The following is a 20,582-nucleotide window of genomic DNA, read 5'->3' as shown; positions in this document are numbered from 1 at the left end:
AAATAAAAAAGAAGTAATCTACAACATTCGAGCGAAGAAAAGATATACTGAGTATGTACAAATTGCAATCGTAGAGCTAAGGTATTGGGGATAAACCGGATAAAGAACACGCAATGCAAGGAGGGAAAAAAAAAGATCGGAACTATCAAGCAAACACGCCCCGGCCTTTTCAGAACAAATCATCTTATATCTGTACGATGTATGCGCTCAATCCAAGTTCAAGCCTCGTAGTTGCCGAGTGGGCGGTGCATCATTGTTGCTGCCCGTGCGATGTAAGTCATGTCCGTCTTCTCCACCTAGTGCCGACTGGTACATGAGAGCTTCTTGGGGCCAATCATCGATCCTCCCGCTGTCCTGTGTGCCTGGACGTGCTGGCTCAGCATGGGCTGTGCCAATAGTCTGGCCGCTGTTGTGGTTCCATCCCTGATGGCTAGGAAGTGGCTCTCCCATCGAGGGCTGTTCACCGCCAGGATATCCATAAGATTGAGACTGGCCGGGTGTGTCGGCCATATCAAAACTGAATCGGAAATCACGGTCCGCGTTGGAGGTACTCGCGGTGGAATCCAATGTGTCGTAGTGCCGATCGTCAAACTCGGTTACGATCGTGGCGGACTGTGGCTCCTTGATGTGCGGCACAGCGGGGTTAGGCTTCGGGACAGGAGTGGCAGCCACACTATTGTCAGTGGCACTTCCAAGTTCATGCGGCATAGACCCAGCTCGGTCGCTGTGATAACTACCCGCGGGATGACTGGTCTCTACCAGTGTCACCCCAGCTGGAGAGCGAGGGACACCCGCGTCAATATCCGGATTCAATGTAGACTGTCGGATGCTGGTGCCCACGGTGCTTCCAGGCTTGGAAATTCTGCTCATACGATGCTGAGGCATGTCCGCAAATGGGCTATCGCCCTCCAGGTCGCGAATGCTGAACTGAGCAATGGTTCGCAGCTTCCGGGTCACCCATGAGGCGAGTACCTTTCCGCGCTGCTTCTCGCCCAAACGAGAGCGGGGGAAGTCGCCGTGGGAGACGAATGCGACAATATCCGCAACAACCTGGTGCTCCATGAGAATAGCATCAACAATGACGGGAACAAGGGCGGCTAGATAGGCCTTTCGGGTAACCTCAACAACGACAACAACCAAGCCACCGGCTTGGAAAATAGCACTGAAAATGTCATGTTAGCCTCTATGTCTGATCCGAGAAGAACATCATTTACTTACCATCCTCCATTCACAATGTTGCGGTGGCAACTCTCTACCGAGTTTTCAATGTCCATAGGGAAGTGGTTGAGTCCATTGACCTCGAAGGTCTCCCCGATGCTGCCAAGGAGGAAGAGTACTTGCATATCAACTGGCTGTCCGCCAGGACCAATCGGCCGAGTAACGGTGTGAAGGAAACCAAGATCACCAGTACGGACATAAGGCACGCTGGGATCGCCATCCGCAACTCTGCCGTTCAACCGCTCCGAGTCAAATTCTTGCTTTGATTTGTAGAATCCCTGAGCGCAAGCGTCGGACTGTACCCAGATCTCACCGTACTCTCCAACGTGCGCGAGAGTGCAGGTCTCGGGGTTCACAATCGCAATCTGTGTGTTGACTGGTACCATACCCGAATCCTGCAGCAAAAGCGCGGTGGGGTCGGCATCGGGGTCTACGGGGTAGATAAGACCTTGACGGAGGCTTCGCAGGTCGAGCCATAGCTCGATCGGCTCAATGCACATATAGGATCGCGTGGTAACCATCGGGTTGAGAACGTGCGAGTAAATGACGTTGATCGAGGTACGATCCAAGCTGGCGTTGGCGAAATGTAGGCGTACCTTTCCATCTGTATAATCGGATTAGCTTCTCTTCATGGCTGTGATGGCGATGACACGTACAGATATCCGTTCTAGGTCGGCCCTCTGCGGAAATCATGAGGTTCTTCAGTTCTTGAAGCTGGAAGCCTTTTCCAGCCATAGCACTCATCGCGTAGTCCAACATCTGACTGGTGGCGTAAGTGTCCTTGATCTTGTATCGCGCAAGTGTTACGAAGAGAGTCATTGGATTTTGAGCGAAGTCGACTGGCGAAACAAGATATGTAGGCGCACCTGGGATAATATGTTAGGATGGGGATCATCATAGATTCATAGCAAACTTACCGACGAAAATGCCCATCAGACAGGTGTGGAGGAATCCGAGACCCAAGGTACTTCGGACGCTTCCAAGCACTGGCCTCGAGCTTGTCATTTGGCAGGTTTCTTTTTGAACCTTGCACATGCCCATGATGGTTTCATGAGAAATTTGGACCGAGATTCTTCGCTGATCTGGGGTCCAATAAGTCCAGACCATAGCAGGCTGGTTTCCCTGGAGCCAAGTATCCTTCACAGTGTAGCCGAGCTCGCGACATCCGTGGGACTGCTTCGAGGGCTTTGTGGTATTGTAAATAGCAGGAACGCCGATGCGAAGAACTTGGGCCGACTGCTTGATATGCTGAGACACAAGCTTCTGCCTCATGACATGGTCAACCTCGGTATTGACGATGATGGCCTTGACGTTGAAGTCGCTGATGATGTGCAAGAATGCAGGGGCGTCCTCCGAAAGACGGTTTTGATCGATAGGAGCCATCGGGATGACAACGGCACCTAAGCACAGACAAGCATGAATGGCATACACGTACTCCTCCGAGTGGGTGTACATCAGCACGAGATGATCTCCTGGTCGCACCTTCACCTTGTTCTTGAGGTAAGTCGCCACTGCAGAGACTTTTAGGTCAAACTTCTTCCAGGTGACGCCCTTTCCTTCCTTTCCACGGCCATCGATAGAGCAGTAGGCCAGTTCTTCGGCTTGGCGGGAGACTCTCCATTGAAGAAGGTCGACAATTGTGTTAAAGTTGTTCAATGGAGTGGAAGTTCGGTCATCCATCACCACATCGCGATAATCTACACCCGAGTATTGCTTTTCCTGATAGGCAAGCAAGTCTTGTCTTGATGCCAGAGCAGTAGGGGACCAAATTCCACCCTCGGGGTCAACACCGACGGGCAGATTCATCACTGATCGTTCAACTCCAAACTTGACATGCACCGCTTGCAGCATACCGGACTCGAAATCTTTGCGACAGAGCATGTTACCAATTTCTTGTCTGCCGTTCTTGGTGACGCGCGGCAGACTGTTCGGGGCTGTAAGTAGAACACAATACACCCGCAGATGATGCTCTTGGTACAATACCTCCATACACCTGTCGGCCAGCGAATCAAGGAGAACCGAGTCGAGTTGCCTTGGTGGACCGCCAGAAGTTGTTGGCGCCGTCGAGGCCGAGTAAGACTCCAAAATAATAACCGGAAGATGTTCTTCATTGACAAACACATCAAACGCAGTACAATCATGAATCTTTGGCACCTTCTTGAGAATGCTAACAGTTAAATGTTGAACAAAGAAGTATCGATGTTCGACAATCTCTTGGCCGTGCTCAACCCACTCGACCTTTTGACGGAGACGATCCTCGTAGAGACCAAGCACGAACAGTCTGCCCTCAATCACACATCCGAGCAGACCAGTGCGCAAGAACTCAGGCTCCACAAGTATTGGGGTCGGGTTAGGCTCTTCGAATTTGTAGGGACGAGCGTGGAATATGGCCTCCGTGTGTTTCGGCAATGCCCAGAAGCCACCAGAAAGAGATGGTGAATCAACCCAAATCTCTCCAACAACATTCGGCGTACAGAGGAGATTGGTCTCCGGATCAACGACGGCGAGAGTTGCGTCGGGAATTGGATAGCCAAAAGCGCCAACGCGTACAGCATGCGGCATACTGCTGGCATACTTTCGTGCATCCTCGCCCATGGCTAGCACAACCACTTCATTGCTCTTCAAGGCCTCTTTGTCTAAAAGGACTTCACTTAACTCGTTCTTGGGGCTCTGCTTGATCGTAGAAACTCGTGATCCACCACCCAGAAGACTGCTTCCGAAGCCAGTTTTAGTCTCAGACTTGGTAAGGCTCTCATCTTCTTTCTTAGAATCGTCACGGCCGGCTGGGTCCATTTCATGGGTCAAAGCACATCCCATTCGCTCTTCACCACCGAGCCAATCACGCATACTAACGACCATACCTCCATGTTCTGGCAAGCAGAGCATTGGAGCCACAATTTCTCTAGCCCGTGGGTTCCTCATTGGACGAAGCCATCTGTCTGCCAGGATTTCATGGAACTCAGGGTCGAGAGTAAGAGTATCAATGAGACATATTTTGACGCTGCTGAAATTAGGCTCCGAGTTCTTCTTGAAATGTCTTGTCGACATCGGATCTTGCTGGTAGTTGTAGGTGGCGATCTTCAAGCCAGAGTAATCGGTCGCCATGACTGATGCCTTGTACTTGGTGATGAGATGGGCATATAAACCGGGTGTTTCTACCGCTCGGTCCTCGTGCCAAACGGTTGTGTGGCCACCATAAACGGTGAAGAGAATAGCCATGATCATACCAATTCCTTGTCTCGGATCGAGGTAACTGATGATAGTCTCTCCCTTAGTGCCATACTGTCTGGCGTTTGACTCCGCAGGAACCGTAGAAATGATCGCACTCAGACATGCCATTTGGTGCATGATAGTCCGGTGGCTCATCACAACACCGCGCATATCACCCGTCGGGGCCTTCGCAAACTCAATATAGGCCAGATCAGGGACCTGCAGCGCAGGCGTATCATCCTTCTTCTTTGGATGGAAACTGCCGAACTCATTCGTCTTCCACCACTCAACTCCTCGTGGCCAACTGAGCTTTTGCGCTGTGATATCGCGTTGGAAGTTCTTCAAGTTGTTCTCGGTTGTCAAAGCCAGATGTGCCTGGGTTGAGGTGAGTACGAGATTTAGACTCGTGTAGTCATCCAGACTGTTGATAGGCACGGCGACAACTCCTGCAATAAAGCAGCCTAAGAGCGCGACAGCGAACTCGATAATCTCAGCTTCGCGGTAGATGAGAGCGACGCGATCTCCGCGATATAGATTACTCTTATCACGAATGACTTGAGCAACTTTCTCTGCGCGGCTAGACAACTTTTCCCACGTTATCGATGCAACCTCCTTGCCCTTTGCATCCAGCACCCAGTATGCTGCCTGCTTGGGGTGAGCGCGAGCACGATGCCGTAAGACCGTGGGAAGGTTGTCAAAGTTGGACATAGGGACATTTTTGTCGTGCGGATCGTTCAATGCGAAAGGAATCTCCCGAGGTTCGAGGGGAAGTAGATGCTCAATAGCCGGTCCATGCTGAAGTTCCGCCGCGGTGGGCATCAATGGCGGGGCCATATTTGCTGTTGGCGAAAACGCTTCCCCGGACTGAGAATAGCGGTGGAAGCCACCTCCATAGCTATCCCTATAATCATCATGCTGTTGACCCGCAAAGTCGGAAAAGTAGCCTTGTTGGGAATCAAGCATTGTTGACTGTCGCGTGGGTCCTCCAGATGCTGCATCGAAATGTGCCACGCCGTCGTCCACGTACTCAGGTTGAGCGTGTTCAGCGGGGGCATACTCTTGCGGATATTCCTGAGCGTACTCCTGAGCGTACTCGGGCTGAGACATATACTCGGGCTGAGAATTCGGGTTGAACGCGTAGTTCTGGCTCATTAAAGTTGCCGTTCTGGAGCCATCCTGGCCTTGTGACCCTGGAATCGGGGGTCTTGGAAGGAATAGGGAGTCGTAAGAGCTCCCTGAAGGCGCGCGATCATGGGCTTGGAGCATGCCTTCTCTGCTATGAGATCCTAGCGATGCCTGCGACTGATCCTGTGTATGTATACCAGCACCTTGACTATATCCGACGCCTCCGCTGGCCTGTGAGCCATTGTAACTCTCTGCGTAAATGGGGGACGCGATATGTGGCAGGGAAGATTCGGCAGTTGGTGGGCGAACGCTCAAAATGGCCGGTGGGGCCCTTCCAGGGCTGGTTGGGGATGCATCGTAACCAAGACTGGTCTGTGGATTGATCTCAAGGGGCTTGTTGGGACCGAAATATTGCGAAAGCAGGACCGTACGTCGCTTCTGGTATCTTGTTGCTGTTAGTTCTCTTATGCATCTGCTGGTCCAAAAAGCCCCCGTCGAATGAACCGTATCTATGACAAGGAACAATTGGCTTGTAATATTGCTTGTGACCAGGGATGGCTTACCCTTTCTCGGTGATATCGCCCTCCTGTCATGGATCATGCATAAGCAAATGGATACAACAAGTGCACGGAATGTACATACCTCCAATTCCCGATCTAGGTTCCGCAAAGCGGCCTGTAACTCGGGAGACTCTTCCGCCATTTGGACGGAGGGTCGGAAAGCCTCAATTCGGGGAAACGTATCAAAAGCGCGGGGGAGGGATGGGGAGCACGGAGTCAAGAACACCTCATCGCTATGAGCGTCTCGAAGGCGCAGGGGGAGGGGTGGCGGGTTTGCCAAGTGCAGCCCTAATAGCCGCAGATTGTATTTACCGGGGTTAAGTCGAACGACAGTCAATCAGTCGTGTCTCTGGTCTCCGCGCAAGACACCCGCAACGTCACCCGCTAAGGCGGTCAAGCGAGCCGAGAGCCTGAGACATGCGATGGAGAGACTATACCTCCAGATATGGTTGTCTCAGCTATATATAGAAAATGAAGAGAGCATTCTACATCTATACCATGAAAGTCTACTGCATCAAGTTCCGATGAAAATTGTGGCTGCTCAGGTACTGTCTGATTTGGTGTATCGCGTGTCCCGGTCCAGCCTCGGAACTACTGGGAATGAGACACCAATTTACACCAATTTGGGACTAGGTTTGTGTATTTAGATGGAGAATTTCGTCCTGGATTGCACAGATATAAGACTGATATTGAATCAAAGCCTAAGAGTATTCGGTAGAATCAGTAGACAAGCAATGTGATCAATAGAAGGCCGGGAATATTTGGTTTTCCCCGGTGTCGAGTGCTGATCACCATAAAGTTTGATTCCTCAGGCAGCAAGTCGGTAAGGCAACAAGGCATAAACCAGGTGATATCCACTCTCGGCCTACCCTAATCACATGACCCCCGCACAACCTAAGCGAGTCACACCAATTTCTTTCTTGGATACCCGGAACCTCATCGACGTTCAACCACCAAACGACAACCCGGTCATTTTCCCACGAACCCCTCCCGCACAGTCAACATGTCCGACAACGGGGACGTCGAGGTCGCCGCCTTCCCTGTCCTGCCCAAGGAGGTTCTGGCCGAGCAGGGCAGCATCAAGCTGTTCAACAAGTGGAGCTACGATGATGTCGAGATCCGTGATATTTCCCTGACGTGAGTCTTTCTATCAGGTCCTCTATGCGCCGAGTGAATTCCTGTTGTGTGCGAGAAAAAACGAGTCGAATTGGTGGAATGGCAAGACTTTTCGACAACTTGAAGGGGGATATCGAAATTCTTTATCGGAGGAAACACAACACGCTATGGGACTGGTTTTCTCTTCGCACACAGCAGGGAATCAACAGCGCACACAAGGACCGGCAATTGCGCGACTATCAGGTTTACAGAGGTGCTGACCCGACATCACAGCGACTACATCCAGATCCGCTCCCCCGTCTACATCTCCCACTCTGCCGGTCGCTATGCCGCCAAGCGTTTCCGCAAGGCTCAGTGCCCCATCATCGAGCGTCTCACCAACTCCCTCATGATGAACGGCCGCAACAACGGAAAGAAGCTCCTGGCTGTGCGCATCGTCGCTCACGCTTTCGAGATCGTATGTGCCACTCCGACCGATTCGACCATCCAACTATCCAATTCAGACACTAATCTTCAATTCCGCAGGTCCACATCATGACCGACCAGAACCCTCTCCAGGTCGCCGTTGACGCCATTGTCAACTGCGGTCCCCGTGAGGACTCCACCCGTATCGGTAGCCAGGGTACCGTCCGTCGCCAGGGTATGTGAAAACGTTTTAATCTCGCCACTGATATCAAATACTAATTTCCTTCCAGCCGTCGATGTGTCTCCCCTCCGTCGCGTGAACCAGTCCATCTCTCTGCTCACCATCGGTGCTCGCGAGGCCTCTTTCCGCAACATCAAGAGCATTGCTGAGTGCCTTGCTGAGGAGCTGATCAACGCCGCCAAGGGTTCTTCCAACTCCTACGCTATCAAGAAGAAGGACGAGCTCGAGCGTGTTGCCAAGAGCAACCGGTAAAGGGGTTGTGTTGGATTTGTTCTCCGTTTGGTCCTCTGTTTGCGTATACTGGAGTGGACGGGGTTTTAACCGGGATTCAGTGGATTCGCATGCATCTGCAAGGCTGTACATAATGTGATACAGTCAAGGAGGAAGCACGATCTTAAAAGGGAACGCATTCGGACGGCTTTCTTTGTAGTTGTGATGCGATCATGAAGACCTCGGGTCGTAAAGACCTATTTCCTAAAAAGAAAAAATTTCTTTTATTCTCGTTTTTGAATGGATCTAGCTCTATAGATTGTAGAATAATATATGATCAAAATGATCGAATGTCTAATGTTTACTTATTTGATAGTTCTAGCCAAATCAGATACCTACATTATGTATGTAGACATTGCCAAGGTTGAGATTTTCCATCGCTTATCGATACGGAGAATACGGAGAAAAAAAAAGTTTCGGACCTCCAACATACCCTTTCCCAACCACCACATTCTTATTTCAAAACACCTTCAAAATGGTGAAAAGAAAGCTTGGTGCCTTGGAAAAGGTCGAGGCTGACCTGTATGTACATCTTGTCTGAGCCGATGCGCCCTTGATCAATCGATCAGAGGCTTCAGTCCGTGATGCTAACATCATTTCTTTGCGATTCGCAGGCCCAATTTGCAGCACAAGATTCGCAGGGATCCCAAGTAAGTTAACCGCAGAGATTTTCTATGATCTAATGCACTCGATCGGGGGCTAATTGTCGCTTTGCGCTATTCAGGTCTTATATCGAAGATTTCCGCGCCCAACACTACCAATATGAATCCCATCGTGAGATTTTCATGGCGGCGCCCTCTTCCGCTACCGATACCGGCGTGATTTCTCTTCGGGATCTCATTGACTTCATTTCCCATGTGGCCGACTGTTACCCGGGGATCTGTAAGGACTTCCCGCAACAGCTCATTGACATGCTCATGCAGCACCACTTGGTGTTGGAGACAGAGTTGCGGGAGAAGTTGGTTGGAAGTTTGGTGCTCTTGAAGAAAAAGGATCTTATGGATTCAGCAACGTACGAAAGCCCACTCTCATTACTTCCCTACTATTGATTCTAATCGCTACTCTAGGCTACTTCACACTATCTTCCCCATCCTCGTTTCTACACCTAGCAAGACCCTGCGAGCTCTGCTCTTCCAGAAGATTCTCTCTGAGCTGCGAACCGCAAATGCAAAGACCACTAATCACAAGCTGAACCGAACTATGCAAACCGTTCTATTCAACTTGGTCACATCAGACCGCACATCGGCCAAAGGCCTGTGGGCGATCAAGATCACCCGAGAGCTATGGAAGCGCCAAATCTGGACCGAGGCTAAGGCCGTTGAAATCATGAAGGAGGCAGCCTTGTCACAAAATGAGAAGGTCATCATCGGTGGAGTCCGGTTCTTCCTTGGTGGCGATAAGGAGCGCGAGGAATTGGAGGACGAAGACAGTGACGAAGAAGTCAGTGTTGGCCAGGTCAAGCACCAACTTACCATCAACAAGAAGACCAGAAAGAAGGCCCGTGTCGCCGAAAAGGCCATCAAAGCGGTCAGGAACAAGGAGCGCAAGAAGGGCAACCCTAATCCCCTCAACTTCTCCGCGCTTCATTTGCTGCACGATCCCCAGGGATTCGCGGATAACATGTTCTTCAAGCACCTCCAGAACAGCAAGTCTAAGTTGAAGCTGGAGCAAAAGCTCCAAGTTCTACAGCTGGTCTCCCGCCTGGTCGGCTTGCACAAGTTGCACATCATGCCGCTCTACTCTTACTTCCAAAAGTACCTTACGCCCCGCCAACCTTCTGTGACTTCATTCCTGGCATCCCTGGCCCAAGCCTCCCACGACTTGGTGCCCCCCGATGTTCTCGAGCCTCTGGTTCAGAAGATTGCAAATGAGTTTGTGTCCGAAGCATCTGCCGGTGAAGTTGCGACGGCTGGTCTGAATGCCATCCGTGAAATTTGTGCCAGACAGCCTTTGGCTATTGAAGAGACCCTGTTGCAGGATCTTGTCATGTACAAGAAGAGTAAGGATAAGGGTGTCATGATGGCCTCGAAGGGTCTCCTCAGTCTTTACCGTGATGTTGGTGCGCAGATGCTGAAGAAGCGTGACCGTGGCAAGGAGGCCGCAATGAGTCTGCGCGCTGGCGACAGACAAGAGAGACGTTACGGTGAGCAGGCGGCCGGCGAAATTGAGGGCCTGGAACTCTTGGCCAAGTGGAAAGACGAGGAGCGCCGCAAGAGGAACATCGAGAATGGTCTTCCATCTGATGCTGAAGATAACGAAGAGGAGAAGGATGAAGCCGACTGGGCAGCCTGGAACGTCGAAGATGACGAGGACAGTGATATCGATGGAGAATGGATCAATGTGGAGGAAGATGTTGATATTGTACTGAGCGACTCCGAGGATGAAGGCAAGCCGGCATCAAAGAAGGCCAAACAGGAAGATGAGGCCAAGAAGGATACCGAGAAAGAAGTGGAAGCCGACAAAGTCATTGATTTCATGAAACTGGCCACCACCCGTATCCTCACGCCTGCCGATCTCGCCAAACTTACGGAGCTTCGCGCCCAGGCAGCAGCTGATGCCACTCTTCCGGGTAACAAGGGCCGCGTCGCTGCCCCATGGACCAACCGCCATACCGATGACGCATTGACCGCTGGTGAGATTGAGGGTCTTGCTGCTCTATCTGCCGCCAGGGCCACTCGTGAGGAACGTATTGCCCACGCCAAGGAGGGCAAGACCGATCATATGAGCAAGGAGGCTCGTCGCAAGGAACGCAAGGAGGAGGCAGGAAAGAGTTCTACCAACAAGGAGAAGGCTCGCAAGAAGAATTTCCTCATGACGCTGGGTAAGGCGCGCAGCAAGAACAAGAGAAGTTTGGTGGAGACCCGGGCTGTGCTTCGGGCTCATGTCGATCGTGGCAAGAGAGGTGGACGCAGAGGAAACGTTGGCCAGTGATAGGCCTTTTATGTCCTTTTTTTAAAAAAATAATGATTGTTTGTTATATACAGTACATTACTTTTGTCATTGCCAGTCGCAGGATAGACTATAAAGAGCATATACTACCCTCAGCTATGACGGCCCATGGTTTTACTCCATTCGAATCCTATCAGTTATTATAGTGGAAAACATTACAATATACGTAGAAATGGCTTAGATATTCTATAAGTATAAATAATAAAGTCTACTAATTAAACCTAGCAGATTGGTTCCAGGACGCAATATGAGTGGGGGGGTAATATGCGTTGATCAACGCGTACCGCGTAAAGTGGCGTCCCGTTGCCTCAGCAGCCTCCATTTTCCATTTTCCATTTTTCTTCCCTTTTACACTCCACTACGTCACTCCCTCGTGGGCAATTTGAGCATACTACACTAAAAGGTTGAAATCCCATACCCTCTTTCTATTCAAAGACATCTCCCTGTGTCACCAAAACCCCTTTTCCAAAATGCCCTCCATCAACCGCCCGATGCCACCCAGCAACAGCGACTTGTCGAAGCGCCGACGCTTCCAACCTCCTATCACAACCTTCTTCACATCTGCCTCAGAACCAGTGTCTTCAGATACACCTGCAGTATCGCACCACCATCATTACGCCGCGGAAACCTTCTCTGCCCACCCCGTTGTGCCTGCCAAAGTTCAGTCCTCTCTTCTGTCTGTCGGAATGCGGGTCCGGAAATCTGTGGCAGATGGATATAGAACCCACATGTCCAAGACAGAAGAAAAGACCCCACTCCCTACAGCTGTCGCTCAGACCCCTCACGCTCAACCCTACAATGGCAGCAGACCCTCTGAGCTGCCACCGTTTTCTGGCGCTGGTAAATCCTCCTTCAGCCACGATGACTACCTCGTTACCGACGATGGCGACGCATACTCGATCCCTCCAAGCAGCCAAGACTCGGCTGTGTCATTTGCCTTGGGCGGTCAAAAGCGGGCTTTGGAATTAGATGGTGATATCCTCGTCGACGAGGATGCCGATGAATCATTCAACAATTTCGGCGGATCATGGAAGGAGAACACCCGAACCATCCTGTCCCCGAATTTGGGCCAAAGTCGCCGTATTCTTGCTGTGCGTCACAGCAAGATTGAACAGCCCACTATGGACATGGATGATTTTGAGGAAGCTACGTTCCTCCGCCGCCGTGAGGAAGTTGATGAAGAGGATGTGCGGATGTACGGTGCTTAAACTGATGGTTCTCGCTTCTCGTTTTCCTTCCCCTTACGAGCCACTACATATCTTCTTGCTTGTCCTCGGGCCTGGAACCGGCTTGGTCTCTTTTCCCAGACTTGTATTATACCCACTTTTGTTCCATTTTGTACCATCTTGTCTTGTATCATTATCTTTTCCTATCTGCAGAGCAGTGAATGTGACTTATTAAGGCTATTAGTTTATACATTTAGATCCTACTATTAATTAGGCTTGTAGTGAACTCCAGGGCCTACTCCAACAGAGAATGTGGATGTTATGCTTTACCTCCAGGGACTGAGCACTTGAAAAGTAATCAGTGTAATTGATATCAGGCATTACCTGGGCCAGTATGAAGTCGCACTCAGATTGGATTAATAAGACACGACAATAACCTTGGAATCAACCAGGTAATGAGACACACTTGTATACAAAGGAAGAGTCACCAACCTAGCAATCTTGCCCAGTATACCCGAATCTTCAAAAATCTTGGAAGTCGGATAGGAGAATCATTATCTGATAGTACCAAAACAGTCTTCTTTGTGCGAGTACGATAGTTATCACCTTTAGAAACGGTAATGATATCCTTCAAGGAAGCGCCGAAATTAGCATCAACGTCCTCAAATTGTCCCAAGTCAATATCTGGATATTCTTGCGTGTCTTGCTTGGGAGGGTCATGATTTATACGATATCGAACGAGAGGAGTTATCCAAGTGTCGCTGGAAGCCATTGGTTTCAGTGTATAGGTGTTTTAGCGATGTAAAAGCGTGAGAACAGAGAAGGAAGGTACGACTCAATATATACTTCCGTATATGTACTAGTAGCTACTTGACTTTCCATTTCAGTTTTAGTTTTCATTACCGTTTTTGGCATGGAGTATGTGAAATATATTATCTCCTGGTCCATGGTTTATATATACCTAGATAGGGCTTCATCTTCATTCCAAGGTTATGTAGTTAATTGACTGAATACATAGTTTACTGTACAGAAGTAGTATTAGCTGCCAAGATATATCTATTAACGCTAGTTATATATGGTTACATACTGATGATGTTACGGAGATGTATCCGATTTTTGTGATGTTCCTTCAACTTTACATACGTGGAGTGGAGCCTATACATATATGTCTAAGAACAACACATTTAGCAAAATACTTACTTTGCATGCGTCCAATTTGAAGCTCATGGCCCGGAAATTCCTTATTAGCAGACCGAACCAAACCCCGCCTAGGCCATCGTCATTGCATCTGAATGATACTGAGAACAGAGGCAGAGGCTTCCCAAAAGGGAGAACAATATATGATTGGCCAGAATTTGAATTGCGGACCCACCTAGGCACCATTCAGGCGATGTGGGCTCTGATTGGTGGAGATGATTAAGTTATCTGTGAGGCTCGCGCCATCTGGGGCCGCTAGTCCCAAAGAAGACACCAATATCAGATTGGCCAGAGGGTGCGGTGAGCTGCCCCAGGTTGCTGTGGTATGGCCCCAAGAGAATATATACAAGGAAATAAAAGGCCACCCCTTAGAGAAACACCGTTTCTCCCTCCTACTTATTACATCGTGTGGTCAAATCCCCGAATTCACGGCTTTCGTCCATTTCCAGCTGTTCCATTCGTGGTGTAGTTGCTGGTAAATGGTGAGGCTGACCACAGCAGCTATGGCAATGTCGGAAATGGAGAAGGGACCCGACAATTTCATGTTAACCAGTGCATACGCCTTGGAGATGTGGTGCAGAATTTGGGACGATATTGCTGATTTCCGCCGGAAAAAGTCAACGTAAGACGCGGATATAGCCAAAGTGTCATGGAAATCTACATTCCCGGTGATCAAAGGTGTTGCATAATCCGACTGGCAATGATTTTACTTACATGCTTTATCTGCTAGGATGCAGTTGACCCAGAACTATTATGCGAGCAATATAAAAACTGTAGCCGACTATAGTTTTTAGATAACGGTTTCTATAAGCCGTGAGACTTTTCCTTAGTGGTGTTACGCACTCCCAACTGGTCACAGTTAGGTTAGAAGGGTTCCAGGTTGGACCTGAGGGTAAAGCACGATGACTTGTGGTTCCAAAGAGGATTCTCCATACTCAAGAGTTCGCAGTAGATTCCTAAGTCATTCACGACTACTTGTTGGCCTGAGGATAGGGGAAACTAGATAGCCCATGTAGTCAGCTTATTGCGTGCGTAATTCAACCGTGGTGGAGACAAAGCGACTTCTAGATGTATGAAAAAGCCTGTACATGAATTAATGAGAAGCTCTCGTGAAGGTTTGAGAAGGCCTCGTTCCCCGAAGCTAGGTTCTACACTCTTGGGAGACAGTCATGATTTAATTGTCCGAAGCACAGCTTCCAGTGGCATGGTTTGGGGCTATTCAGTTTCTCCTAGTATACATACTAATGGCTACAATTTCTGTTGGAGTTATGTCCCCTGGAAGCAAAGGAGTATGCCTCAAAATTCATGAGCTGGCCCAAGAGCTGTGCCGCTTCTGGGATGCCAGGCTAAGCTACTGGGGTCGGTTGCCTGTTGTGTTATTTCGCAGGCACGCGATTCTAGGCTATAGGGGATTGTTGAAAATACTGAGAGTTGCATGACCCTCCGCTCAGCAAATATATTGGTTTAATTCACACTGAAGATAGAGATGCGGACTGGGTTAACCAATGGGGAAGGGCTTTAAGGATTCACAAACTCGCGAAGAAAGGCCTTCCGGTCCCAGACGAAAATGGATTCATCACGATCTTTACAGATTGATTTTTTTCTATTTCACGTCTTGTGTCTAGCTTGTTCCTTTACATTAATCCGCCTAAAGTCACGCCCTAAGATCCACCAAGGGAAAATAGGTGAGATGTGCCTTGAAAGATAAGGGATTTTGGTTGACCGTCACAATCGATCATCAGTTGAAAATGTCTAGAGCACGTTAAAGAAAAACATGTGAAGATCAGAGTACAATTGATCTACCAGAATGGCAACGAAATCAAATCCTCCCTATCGTCCTCCCTACCGTAGCCACAAACCCTGGCAACAAATTCAAATTCATGATCGTTTCTGCAAGTTGGAAGGTCGGACCATTCCTTCCTCGGTGTCCGTTGGTTTTCTCCATCACTTGCGTACTCATTATTTGCCTTAGCTTTGTCAAACATGTACCTAAGCACTGCCCGGCATCCCATCTGCGTCCCAGCTCGTCGCAGGTAGCTCTTGGTATAGGGTGGCCACTCGCGCCGATCCCTAGAGTACCACTCGAGATTCGCTGCGGTAGGAACGATTTTCGCCTTAAGACATTCCGCGGCGATTTGGAAAATATTCGCGAAGCCATTTCGAAGTGATTTGTTGGTTCCAAGGTTTCTTCGCACATCGGGCTCGAGCTCCTCGAGTTTGGAGTCGTTCCAATCAACCCAAAGGCCGCCATCGTCAATGTCCTCCTGCATCATGTCGTAGTAATTCTCGCCCTGAAGGATCAGAGAGCTCCTCATTCGGGCTGATAGAAGTCCTTCCACGCACTCTCCGCATGTACACCCTATCGGAGACATAGATTATTAAGCCTCAAAGCATCCTGTCCTGACAGCAAGGAGAGACAGGCCACTGCGGTGCCAGGGTATCCTTCAAAGCGATCTGATACGTGCACGACCCTGAAAAAGCCTTTTTCCTTTCGTGTTCGCATTTTCTCCAATTTCTCTCGCAATGCTTCGAGCGGGGTGTACCCGTGAATATCACGAGCCGTTTTCCAGGAGTCGGCGTGGGGGACATTCTCAAGTAGCCACTGTGTACTCAGAGGCTTGAGCTCGCAAGCCGTCAGATGCAGAATGGTGGCATCAGAGTTGGACACTCGATCCCAGCCAATCTCATCGTCAGCATGAGTGACGAAAAAGGCTTTGAGTTCCTCATCCGTCAAAGTGAGAGCTGCATGATGCAGCGGCAACATATCACGAAGCTTTTCCATTTTCAATTTGTTCGGATCGATTAAATGATCTGCTTCATAGGCAGCTTCGAGTTCTTCGTACTCAAGATCTTTAGCGTGGCTTCTACGAGGATCGAAATCAGAAGCCGCCGAAAGGGCGCGAGACTGGTGCTGAACATCAAACGAAAATGCAAAACAGCGAGATGCTCCGATTCGGCGAAAACCGCAAGCTCGCCAAAAGTCAATAGCACCGGATTCAGCTCGACTCTTTGTCATCAATCGTTCTTCCGCGGACTTGCCCTCTAACTGCGACTCGAAGTCAGCTGTTAGGGTTCCGGGACTGACTAAAGCATATGGAGTCCATGCTCGTTCAAAGTCCTCATCGGAAACCACGCCAAGTTCCGCGAGTTTGTCGTCTCCCAACATATCTATCAAGCGCTTTCTGCGGTCGAGGAGCTGTCTGTGGTCTCCCTTCTTGCCTAGGCAGAACTGTTCGGCCTTGTTCAAAAGTAAAGACACGACTTTCTGCCCCAGCCCTTTCCGACGTAGTTCCAAAGCCGTAACATGAAGACTTTCAATCAGAAAAAGAGGGCCGTTATCAAGCTCACTTCCCCATACACCAGTTCCTTTTTGCACTGGATGGTCCCTGTACTTGAGGTTCACTCTTCCATATCGATCAAAGACATGGAAGGCCACATCACACGTTTCCTCGCCGGGCTCTTCCATGTTTTCCCAGAATCTAGAGCGCATTCTCTCTCGATCAATATACCGAGCTACTGCATGGGCGACAATGACGCCATCGCAAGTGCATTCGGCGACGAAGTTTTTTATCCAGTTGAAATCGCCCATCATCTCATCGGTCAGAAAGAGCCGAATCTTCAGCGTTCGTGTCGTGTCACCGGAGGTGGTATACTCGTGCTCTTCAATGTCCTGTTGATACTCCAAATCTTCGTTCTCATCTTCAGACGGCCATTCTTCCTCCTCGGCCTCATCTAATTCACTGTATTCAGAGTCATCATCTGTCGGTTCATCATCTGTCGGTTCATCATCTGTCGGTTCATCATCTGTTGACCCATCATGTGTCAACTCATCGCCTTCAAATTCCATCCCTGTTCGTTAAGGAAATGTCAGTATATTTCAGACTCCTTTGGGAATGCACGCGTACGTTATGTTAGTGGAAGGGACGGGGGGGCGCACTGCTTCGCTTGAGGGATACTCGACCCCACTCCAAGTTCTCCGCATCGACTTCCATTCTTGTGATCAACTTTGCTTCCTGGCTTGGCTCGGGGAAAGGCTTGATGAGTTAGGAAAAGAAAGACAGAGGCGAGGCCGGAGATATAAGAGTAGCAGGGTCAGGCTCCAAGTGAGAGAACGTACCAGGGCTGTGTTGTTATGAACCGCCCCCACGCCAGTGTCTACTAGTCCATATACCCCCTGCTAGACTCCTCCGTAACACAAGTGAAAATCTATAAATACTATCGATCTCAAGACTTTCACGGCCTTCCAGGCCGATCTTGGGTGTGGAAAACCTAAAGTCAAGCCGTCGGTAGTCAAATATGGTGTTTACTACATATACCTATACGCTTGTATCAACGAGCGTGGCACACGCCCCGCACTACGGCTAGTTAGCGGCTGGGAATGAGGGGAATCTGGATATCTTTTGGGGTCCCCTCATCGGGTGTATTTCACAGGACATCTTTGTCGGTCAACAAGCCCAGGAGAGAGACACTATGTCCCGAGAAACAAATCATGGCGTCTGAGACGTGGAACTGACGCGTCAAAGGCCGCATGTAGTACAGTGAGAGTCGAAACATATTGTCGAAACTAAAGTTCTGGCCTATTTGGGTGCCTCTGGAAATTCACAAAATCTCTCTCTTTTCTAGATCCCATTTCTGGCAATTTAAGGGGGCTTTCCTAACTAAACAATAGCAAACAAACAGTGTAACATTCTTTTCTCCATTCTCAGTTCTGACACATATTTCCACATGGAGACCAGCGGGCTGTTTCTCGGCACGGCCCGTATCTAGGTCACTACCTAGGTATACGTACTTGATTTCCTCTACTGGGTGGAGCTTTCCTATCTTAGCTGCCGCCGCTTTTATAGGGGTGCTCTCAGGCCATGATGAGGTAACTAACTAACTAGTTAACTAACGTATTTCACACGTGAAAAGCCTCGAACGCCAAGCCCGTATCGAGCCGTTCAATGGCCATTCGCTCGTAGCACTGCCCCCGTTTGCTGTATGACTGAATGGCGCTTGCGATTCCTAAACCTGTCTCACGCTCCTTCCTCGACCGCGCACATACTTTTCCCAATCATCCTGCTTCGGTTGCTTCTGTCAATACATGTTGGTCCAACAGAGATGTCATCTCCTACCAGTGCCGGCGTCCTCCAGACACATCAACTCATCGAGAATCATAGCATCTTGATCCGAGATGAAATTTACGGAGAGGAACTGGTCCATGAGCCAGTTCTCGTAGAGCTTCTTCAAAGCCCGGAGGTGCAGCGACTGCAAGGCATCTGCCAGTATGGAGTCACTGGATTCTTGGGCCTGACACCGCGAGTCACACGGCTCGAACATTCGGTCGGTGCATTTATACTCGTGCGAAGAGTTGGTGCCACGATTGAAGAACAAGTCGCTGCTCTTCTCCATGACATCTCTCATACCAACCTCAGTCACGTCATCGATCACGCCCTCTCTAAGCCTGGGGAAGGAAGCTATCACGAGGTACACAAGGCACGGTATCTTGAGACGACGCGGCTGCCGGACATCCTCGCCAGATATAGGATCAACCAGAATGTTTTCGAAGAAGAACTGTTCCCTTTAGTGGAGATGCTATCGCCTCAACTGTGTGCCGATCGCCTAGACTATGCTTTACGCGACGCCGTTAGCTTCGGCAAGCTTGCTATAGAAGACGCCAGAAGGGTTGTCGGCTCACTAAAGGCGTTTCCTAGTGCTACAGCGACCGGCCGTCTGCTGGTTCTGGACGATCCCCATATAGCGCTGATTCTTTCTCGCGCATATATCACTACCGACAAAGATGTCTGGTCAAGTCCGGCCCACATCGACATGTGTCAGCGGACGGGCCGGGTGATAGGCGAACTGGTAGAGGCAGGGTCTGTGGATGATAAGGTGTTGTGGCAAGTGTCCGACGCAGAATTTTGGACTCTGCTTCGTCAAGCAGCGAATCCTAAGCAGCTTCGCGCTATCGAGAGACTGGAAGAGGAAGGGATTCCAGAGAACAACGGACTCCGACTGCCACATTGCGCTAAAATTCGCACTCTCGATCCAGACGTTTGGCAAGGAGGAGAAAAGCAACCCGCACCGTTGTCGATAGTGTTGCCAACGTGGGGATCAGAGCGACAGCAGTACATTCTCAGTCGAAGTCAGCATCGATGATGACTATTGCATCGTTGATAGCTATGGCCGTCTGCAGGCGCTGATACAGAGTCTACAACTTGAGCGTATGGCAGCACGGCGCAAGCCGTAAAGTCGATAAATATGAGCTTCTTGTGTTACATGTGGCCATGAGCCTGCCAATTCTGGCAGGAAGGCGGTCACAGGTAACCTATAAAAGGTGCACCATTTACTACCAGATAGATGGATAGTTTGATTTACCTAATTTACCCCCCTTGCGAACGATATGCAGGCTACAACAACGACATCTGGACATATATCCGAGAGCACTAGACCCATGGACACTACCTGCTAGTAATAGCATATAAACAATATCTGAAGGGTATTACTCCTTAGTTATTCTTCCATTATATAGTCATTTTCTATTCACCTAATCAGGCATCCATCACACAGTCTTTCCCAGCATAATAAACGTCACCGCTTAGGATAGGCGGTTCGTTATAAACGATCTCCTAGCTTATAGATATGTAATCTAAGGTTTGATATAAACTAATGTGAATGCCATCCTCGTTGAACCGAGACCTTACTTCAGATTGAAGGACAATGAGGAGCAATGCTACGTTAACAAAATGGCTGGCTGAATTGACAGTGAGGAGCTAATAAAAAAAACAGGAAATGGCACGGAGGCGGTACAGGCCATAAAGAATAGGAAAGTCCTGCACAACGAATTCATTCACGGGTTATTAAAAATCATTTGAGGCCTGTCTCGAGACATAACCGCGGAATCCATGTAGAGCCTCGATGACCTCGTTGAGTAAGCTATCTTCGAACACAGGGTCATAATCCGTTTTCCGTGGCAGTTTAGGCGGAAGATAAATGTGGTGCAGGAGATACAAGTTCAACTCCAAGGATCTGTCCTGGAGAGGGTAATCTCCTCATCTGTCAGTTGAAAAGAAGGGACAAGGAAGCAAGAGCAGCTCCCACCGCAGTGTCGACTTTGTTTATAAATAGGGGCAAAGTCTCTTCCGA

The 20,582-nt window shown here is 49.5% G+C and overlaps 7 protein-coding genes across 7 annotated transcripts; 4 read left to right on the top strand and 3 right to left on the bottom strand.

Annotated features, from left to right (window-relative positions):
- Window positions 1-207: 207 nt before the first annotated feature.
- N7471_014003 (putative AMP binding domain protein) lies at window positions 208-6,255 on the bottom strand (the record flags this gene model as incomplete). The annotated part of the gene is made up of 6 exons (XM_057286721.1): window positions 208-1,162; window positions 1,219-1,822; window positions 1,875-2,084; window positions 2,136-5,998; window positions 6,117-6,139; window positions 6,196-6,255. 6 exons carry the CDS (start codon window positions 6,253-6,255, stop codon window positions 208-210), a joined length of 5,715 nt encoding a protein of 1,904 aa, XP_057128790.1.
- An 861-nt stretch (window positions 6,256-7,116) lies between these two features.
- N7471_014002 (40S ribosomal protein uS7) lies at window positions 7,117-8,127 on the top strand (the record flags this gene model as incomplete). Its single annotated transcript, XM_057286720.1, has 4 exons — window positions 7,117-7,250; window positions 7,503-7,686; window positions 7,755-7,869; window positions 7,925-8,127. 4 exons carry the CDS (start codon window positions 7,117-7,119, stop codon window positions 8,125-8,127), a joined length of 636 nt encoding a protein of 211 aa, XP_057128789.1.
- Window positions 8,128-8,620: 493 nt separating this feature from the next.
- Window positions 8,621-11,076, top strand: N7471_014001 (SDA1 family protein; the record flags this gene model as incomplete). The annotated part of the gene is made up of 4 exons (XM_057286719.1): window positions 8,621-8,667; window positions 8,760-8,795; window positions 8,870-9,157; window positions 9,213-11,076. 4 exons carry the CDS (start codon window positions 8,621-8,623, stop codon window positions 11,074-11,076), a joined length of 2,235 nt encoding a protein of 744 aa, XP_057128788.1.
- A 488-nt stretch (window positions 11,077-11,564) lies between these two features.
- Window positions 11,565-12,302, top strand: N7471_014000 (uncharacterized protein; the record flags this gene model as incomplete). The annotated part of the gene is made up of 1 exon (XM_057286718.1): window positions 11,565-12,302. One exon carries the CDS (start codon window positions 11,565-11,567, stop codon window positions 12,300-12,302), a length of 738 nt encoding a protein of 245 aa, XP_057128787.1.
- Window positions 12,303-15,256: 2,954 nt separating this feature from the next.
- N7471_013999 (uncharacterized protein) lies at window positions 15,257-15,772 on the bottom strand (the record flags this gene model as incomplete). Its single annotated transcript, XM_057286717.1, has 1 exon — window positions 15,257-15,772. One exon carries the CDS (start codon window positions 15,770-15,772, stop codon window positions 15,257-15,259), a length of 516 nt encoding a protein of 171 aa, XP_057128786.1.
- A 44-nt stretch (window positions 15,773-15,816) lies between these two features.
- Window positions 15,817-17,449, bottom strand: N7471_013998 (uncharacterized protein; the record flags this gene model as incomplete). Its single annotated transcript, XM_057286716.1, has 2 exons — window positions 15,817-17,306; window positions 17,395-17,449. The coding sequence occupies 2 exons, from the start codon at window positions 17,447-17,449 to the stop codon at window positions 15,817-15,819; spliced, it is 1,545 nt and encodes a 514-aa protein (XP_057128785.1).
- Window positions 17,450-18,557: 1,108 nt separating this feature from the next.
- Window positions 18,558-19,595, top strand: N7471_013997 (uncharacterized protein; the record flags this gene model as incomplete). Its single annotated transcript, XM_057286715.1, has 1 exon — window positions 18,558-19,595. The coding sequence occupies one exon, from the start codon at window positions 18,558-18,560 to the stop codon at window positions 19,593-19,595; it is 1,038 nt and encodes a 345-aa protein (XP_057128784.1).
- Window positions 19,596-20,582: the final 987 nt, after the last annotated feature.

This window comes from Penicillium samsonianum, assembly GCF_028829775.1.
Source record: "Penicillium samsonianum strain IBT 33392 chromosome Unknown utg000011l_segment0_segment0, whole genome shotgun sequence".
Taxonomy (NCBI): Eukaryota; Fungi; Ascomycota; class Eurotiomycetes; order Eurotiales; family Aspergillaceae; genus Penicillium; species Penicillium samsonianum.
This window is presented reverse-complemented; position numbering and strand designations above follow the sequence as displayed.